At 33.8% G+C, this 6,793-nt stretch overlaps 1 protein-coding gene and 1 long non-coding RNA gene across 3 annotated transcripts; one reads left to right on the top strand and one right to left on the bottom strand.

Annotated features, from left to right (window-relative positions):
* The first annotated feature begins 738 nt into the window (after window positions 1-738).
* LOC120152744 (histone acetyltransferase TAP1-like) lies at window positions 739-3,155 on the top strand. Of its 2 annotated transcripts, XM_039164898.1 has the most exons (9): window positions 739-827; window positions 863-906; window positions 993-1,084; window positions 1,189-1,249; window positions 1,978-2,161; window positions 2,294-2,393; window positions 2,507-2,607; window positions 2,729-2,822; window positions 2,904-3,155. In XM_039164898.1, the coding sequence occupies exons 2-9, from the start codon at window positions 872-874 to the stop codon at window positions 2,981-2,983; spliced, it is 747 nt and encodes a 248-aa protein (XP_039020829.1). In that variant the 5' UTR covers window positions 739-827; window positions 863-871; the 3' UTR covers window positions 2,984-3,155. The 2 variants fall into 2 exon arrangements, with proteins under 2 accessions (XP_039020829.1, XP_039020830.1); XM_039164899.1 differs by lacking the exon at window positions 993-1,084 and having other exon boundaries at window positions 745-824; window positions 860-906; window positions 2,904-3,154.
* A 2,278-nt stretch (window positions 3,156-5,433) lies between these two features.
* Window positions 5,434-6,565, bottom strand: LOC120152741. Its single transcript, XR_005518718.1, has 3 exons — window positions 6,401-6,565; window positions 6,115-6,290; window positions 5,434-5,896 (listed from the first exon to the last, which is right to left on the bottom strand). It is a non-coding gene; the product is annotated as an uncharacterized LOC120152741 (long non-coding RNA).
* Between the last annotated feature and the right edge of the window lie 228 nt (window positions 6,566-6,793).

Below are 6,793 nucleotides of genomic sequence, written 5' to 3'. Positions count from 1 at the left end.
TAATTTATTATTATTTTATTCATTAGTTACTTAGATTTATGGAACTCTTCGCCTATATAAAAGAGACTTCATTCACCATTGTAAATAAGATTTTCTTAAATAATAATACAACGTGAATATATTTTTGCAAGTGTTGATTGGTCTAAAGCATTCTTCACCATAAAGTTCTTCAAGTTCTTCTCGAGAGAGATTTCACTCCAATTTGACATTTTATTGTGATTAGGGGGCTGATTAGAGTCGATTATTGAGTTTTCCTAGTTAATTGCAGCTATAAGGGTTCGTAAGACAACTATCTATTATCATTACCACAATCATCATTATCATCAAACATCATCAAATCGCCCCATCATCATAAACCATAGGATGCGTTAACTTCATACCTACAGTGGAAAAATTTCAATCCTTGTTTTTCATTAGTTTTAGTCATCATTTCATATTTCTTTTTGTATATTCATAATCTATAGATTATTATCTTTCTAACGATCAAATTCTTGTTTGTTTCCGTGTCAGGAATGATTTTGATAAAACCCTAATTTGATCAAGTGTTCTTATCATTATCCTTTTATTTATCTTATTTGTCTTATTTCTTAGTCCTCTATCTTAATATCTTGTTATTGTTTAATTTCTAGCAATTCTCCATCTAAAACCTAAATTGCAATAATCAATGTATGAATAGGGTATTTAACCCAATTTTTTTTTTTTTAAATGGTTGACTAGTGACTGGGATAAGAGAGGGCCATTGCCATCTGTGGTGTCGATGTATTTACAAGTATAACCAGAAGAATGTCCACTCCAATCGGCCTAACCATAAAGGATAAAACCAGAAACTAAACTAAAAGTATCCATAACCAAAACCCATAAACCAAAAGATATGCTTACTCGCAACGTGGCTGCGCCGTCTTCTTTGTAAGAACCCTCTCCAACAACCACTTCCCAGTTTTCAATTTTCCTTTTCCCCTTTTTTTGATGGGGTTTCATTTATCCTTTTGCAGATGCCCAATTCTTCCCTATGACTGGCAGTTCCAAGTATCTGATCAGCTTTTGTTTCCCCACAACTTAAACCCAAATCTGAATCGTTGTTGTTGTGAGCGGAGTTCACAGTCTTGGTTATAATTTCCGTATACAATTAAGCAAGATTGAATTAGAGCATGTTTAGGATTTTGAACACTTTGTTTTTTCTTTTTGCAGCAACCAGAAAGATTAAGGGATTCCGGCTCATGGCAAACTTTTGGGAGTCCATTAGATCTGGGTATTTTGACTTCTGTTTTGTTTTTGAACCATGGACTTTAATATGCATGTCATGCTGGATTGGTTATCTTAGATTGTTATTTTTCTCTTTGTTTCTGTGAACCTTCTGTTAGTGTTATGTGTTCCCAAAAGATGATTTAGGTTCTAGTGTTACTTAAATTTCCTCCTAGCCATTGTGGCCTTTGGCCTTGGAACGACCTAGATTCGTTTGTGTGCATGCTCGTGCGCCAATGCTCTTTTTAATCGTCTAATTTTGACTCAGGTTACCAGCTAACATGGTTTTATGGCGTAGTACCAATAGAACCAACACCATTTGCCTTATTTCTCCAGAGCAAATCACCTATAATGGTTGCACTACGATTAAGGAATCATAACTCGAAAGTGTGTAGGGTTCAATATGAAGAATACACTTAATAGGTGGTGGTCCTGAACATAATTATTTCTCGTGATTGGACTCTTTTCAGTTGTCTAGTTTTTGCACAACTTACCAGCTGACATGATTTTAAGCCATGTTACCAGCAGAACCATTAGTATTTGCCTCATTTCTTTGTAAAAAATCGTCTATAATTATTGCACTACTATTAGTGAATCATTACCTGAAAGTGTGTAGGGTTCTTTGTAGTGATTGGATGATAGTATGATTGTAGTAAAAAGAATTTTAGGGGAAATACACCGTCATATTTCTCTAGTCTCATTGGAGCACCCTTTCTGCCTTGCTTACCGTCCTAGAATTTTGAAGAACAACGCAATACAGATCGTGGAACCAGCCTCTACTCTTCAAGAAGAGGAAGATCCGGTGCCTGAAGAATTTGTGCTTGTTGAAAAGTCTCATCCTGACGGAGAAGTTCAACAAATAATATTCTCTTCTGGAGGAGATGTGGATGTCTATGAGCTTCAGGCCCTATGTGACAAGGTAAGGATCTTTCAGTCCATGCATCTAGATTATTCCTGACAATAAATGTATTGCAAGTTTGTTGCTTTTGGGTTATGATGTACCCTGCACCTGCTTTATAGAATTCGGATTTATTAGCATGCTTTTTAAAAGGTTGGCTGGCCAAGGAGACCATTGTCAAAACTAGCCACGGCTTTACAAAATAGTTACATGGTAGCAGCATTGCATTTGGTTAGGAAGTTGCCGGATCAAGGTATGGGCATAATGTTGAAATGTATGATTTTTTAATTGCAATAATTCAATGATATTTGTTTTCCTAAAACTATTAATAAACATCTTAGTGTACTTGGGGAAGTTATTTGACAGAAGGGAATGAGGAAAAGAAGCTAATTGGAATGGCTCGTGCTACATCTGATCATGCATTCAATGCTACAATATGGGATGTTCTTGTTGATCCTAGCTATCAGGTACTTGAGTAGGCATAGACATTGGTAATGGCAACGAAGGTGGGGTGGGGGGTTTGTGAAGTTACATAATTATTTCATGCAATCTTCAATATTGTTCTCTAATATTGTGCATGCAATGCAGGGCCAAGGCCTTGGTAAGGCCATGGTTGAAAAGATGATAAGGACTCTTCTACAGAGGGATATCGGTAATATAACACTTTTTGCCGACAGTAAAGGTATGAGGCCTTGATCACCGAGAAACCAAACTCCAATCAAGTTGTTGAATTGTCTTAGTATATCATCTTACTTCGTTGCAGTTGTGGAGTTCTATCAGAACTTGGGTTTTGAACCTGATCCGGAGGGCATTAAAGGTATGTTTTGGTATCCAAGGTATTGATTGCCATTTCGATTACGAAAAGAATCCTAGCTCAAAGAGAGAGCTCACCAGTGGGGTTTGGATGAGGGAAATTAATAATCCATTTGTCATCGGAACTCCAAGTGATCCGGTTACGTTAGGGGAGGGCATCTTTTATAGTAGTTTATCACTCACTCATTATTAGACAGTGCATGTGTTGATTATTGTTTTTAAAAGGCTGCTAATGCACGAGTTCGGATTCAAACAAGCACTTCCTTCATATTTTAAAATTTATAGGTGCTGGTTTAAGTGTCTTATATTCACAACTCATGGCATATGTTCCTTCCTGGCCTACTAATTATTGCCAATATTTTATATATTATTATGGATCCTACACAATATTTTGATGATGCTGCCCCTTTTTATTTAATATCAACCTGGAGATGATCAAATTCTTTCTTGATAATAAGGTTAGAATATATTTATTTTTTTTATTAAGTTTGTTTATTTTTATTAAGATTTTTCTAAAGTTGGTATATATTATGTGGTCAATATTTTAATTTTATCTGAATTATTTATTTACCGTATGCAATTATGAACTCATTAAGTGACCTTAGTGGTAAAAAGAAATGTTATTTTTTTAAGGTCTCAAGCTCGAGCAATTTTGTCTATAGGAGGTGTGTATGTTCATTGTCAATTGATTAAGAAAATTTTGAATAAATATTATCTTGTAATCATTTCATATACCAACCCAAATACGCCCCTCCAAAGTTTAATTTTAAAAAATAAAATATTTGTATTAGAACTTGAAAATCATATTTACTAATTAAAAATAAAATTATATAATGTGTGCAAAAACTCGAATAGATTTATAAATTAATGATTAAGTTGCTTGAATTTTGCTCATTATTATTCAGGAATTATGGGATCAAACTTTAAAACTTACTAAAAACACTTGCACCCTATATCAAAAAATTAGCTGACCCTATTCTCATATATATAATGGGGTAAGATGAAGGTAGGATAGTAGGTTCCCCCCAACGCTAGATTGAGAGCAGATTCTGTGGAAGACCTCCTCCGGTAGTCATAATTATGAATTGTCCACCGTGGGACTCAATCCCACGACAATAATATTGAGAGCCTTGCGTTTTACTAATTGAGTTGGACAGGTAATTTGATAGATTCATTCATCTTTATTGCCATAAAGCTTTTATATGAAATGTCTAAACTTGGAATTGCACTTATTTATGGGATTCCAACCTGTTTGGTTTTGATATGATTTTATAGAGTCGGATTTTAAAAGAAATTAGAGTTCTTTTTTTTAAATGATAGATCTGATTTAATATAATTATCAATTATAAATTTTTGGATAATTATAATAATAGCTTTTATTGTTCTTTTTTCAATTGAATCTTTATTTTACTGCAAAAATGTGAATTATGTGTTTACCACAAAAAATTGGGGCAGGTTTCGGATGCACTCCACCTTATTTTTATTTTAATTGAAAATTTATAGGCTTAATGGTTCTTGATACCCTCCAACTTTTGAAAATAAAATAACTCGGTCCAACATTTTTTTTACCTAGTCGAAACTTTTAAATCCTAAAAATTAACAAATATTGCAACGTTCTACACTCGGTACAGATGTTCTGACCAGATCTAATCAGTCACATATCATCGCAAAAAAAAAATTCATGCTTTAAACAAATTTAAAACCGATAGTTATATATATATCATATTATATAAACATCTACCGACTAAAATCTATAACGATATGAAAATAAATATGCTAATGCCAAAAAATTGAATAATGTGTCAAGAACAAAAATACTAATAATACAAATATAAAAAGTCAATAGTAAAAATTTGTCACCAAAAGTTAACAAAAAGGGCATGTCGAAATATACATGGGCACAAAAGTTAGGAATGATTGATCCTCTTGATGCTAACTTTTGATAGTCTCCGTTTTGGTAATATTTGAAAAGGATACAATTAAAGAACGAATTAAAAAACCCAGTATGTTCCTTAAGGTGTATAAAAACATACAAATATCAAACACTTGTATAAAAAAATTATTCAGAATTTTTTTTTTAAACATGACCACTAAGACCATCTGAACATTAGAATGTGTAAATTTCCCTAAACCATGCACCCATTTATATTAGTCAGGACCTTTTGCATATAGCATAAGAACATACGGTAAAGACTTACCCTGTACACAAAACAGAAGAACCTACGATAAGGCCTTACAAATTATAGACTAACTTGAAAAATTTTCCAATAACAATTTAATTTGTTAAAACATAAAAATACCCAATGATCCAAAAACATATTCACAAATCATATAAATAACGGTAACCAGAGATCATGTCATCAAAATGAAAATCAGTTCGGTGCAGTTCATATAACAAAATCAGAACAAAATATAATACCATCAGGAGCACACATGTAGCAGTCCGAGAGTTCTAAAATAGTCTATTAATATGTCTGCCTATCACAATCTGCGAACTAAAACTTATGTACCAAATGAAATTAAATTACTATCATAATTGTAATATGTCATTTTTGTCCGGGCTCATTTAGCCCAAATAATTGAAAAATGTCCAAATTACAGTACAAAATATAACCCAAACACAAATCCAAATTGACCCTAGACTTAATCGGCCCATGTGACCCAAAATTTTAAAGTTCAGTTGGAAACCTTAGGATTTTCTAACCCTAGCCGCCGTTGTATCTCTGCCCTTGGATCTAGGTGACGATATGACAGCCCCAATTGCTTCAAAACACTGTAGTTGTTTTGGATGACCAAATTTAGAGCGTGTGATGCACGCACAGTACCCTGGACTTCCCCGATCGTTCGATTACTTCAAATCTGACGTGTATGACGTACGCAAGGCTACCCACGAAACTCTTGGTCTCGTGCACCCTCCGGTCACCTTTCCTCTTCCATGCAAGACTCAATATGTTAAAAAAAAAGAAAAAAGAAATATCAGAAGAGTTTAACATTTTAGGACGACTTGTACAGATATGTTTCAGAGAATTGATCTTCCTTTGGTTATATATACCAAAGAGATCTGTTCGTATAAAGGGGAGAACATTTGTAAAGGGGGAAGAAATGGAAAAAAAAAGAAAGAAAAAAGCTTTGTAATCTTTTCAAAAATAAATACAACTCACCATTTTGTTCTTCAAAGGTACCATTTTTACCACATTTCGTGCTAGCATGCATCATTTTGGGTGATTGTTTGAGTCTTTTTTCTTTTGAACCCAAGGAAAGAGGAGGTTTCTTCAGTGTATCTCTTTAGATCTGAAGCCTCCTCGAGGGTTGGGTTTTTCTTTCGAGTTTAGTTTTCCTAAAACACAAAAAAGAGTAAATCAATGGAAAACAAGATGACGGAGAAGAGTATTTCGAAAATAAAACCTTAGATCTACTCTATTCTCGAGGTATTTTGATGAAACTAACCTTAGATTTGTGTTAGGGAGAGAGAAAGTATCGTGAAGCAACCATTTTTCTTTATTTCCATGGCCGATAACGGTGGTCGGTTCCACCCCTCATGGTGGCCGGCTAGGAATATGAAGAACACCAAAGGGTTTTTTCAGAGGATTTTAAAACATGTTTTTTATCAAAAAAAAAAAATTGAAAGAAGAAAATAAGATATGTTTTTATTCAAATGAGTTTTATAGTTCCACAAAAATGCCCATTAAGGGCCCGCGCTTTTAAGGGAACAAGAGTAAATCACTTCCTTCGTCCTTCTTGGTCCTATTTTCATTTTTTGATTTGTAGTTCTTCATTGATTTCATTTTAGTCCTCTTAGAGTCTTTATTGTTCACTCGACAAAACTCTTACTTGAGTCCT

The sequence above is a fragment of the Hibiscus syriacus genome, unplaced genomic scaffold, assembly GCF_006381635.1.
Source record: "Hibiscus syriacus cultivar Baekdansim isolate YM2019G1 unplaced genomic scaffold, ASM638163v2 tig00111095_pilon, whole genome shotgun sequence".
In the NCBI taxonomy this organism is placed as follows: domain Eukaryota; kingdom Viridiplantae; phylum Streptophyta; class Magnoliopsida; order Malvales; family Malvaceae; genus Hibiscus; species Hibiscus syriacus.
Note: the sequence above shows the minus strand (reverse complement) of the source record. Positions and strands in the feature narration are given on the sequence as shown.

Coding starts and splice junctions, on each gene's coding strand:
- LOC120152744 (XM_039164898.1), top strand. CDS start 872: ATGCTTACTCGCAACGTGGCTGCGCCGTCTTCTTT. Junction 2,162..2,293: donor TTCAGGCCCTATGTGACAAG/GTAAGGATCTTT, acceptor GCTTTTTAAAAG/GTTGGCTGGCCAAGGAGACC. Junction 2,608..2,728: donor TTGTTGATCCTAGCTATCAG/GTACTTGAGTAG, acceptor CATGCAATGCAG/GGCCAAGGCCTTGGTAAGGC.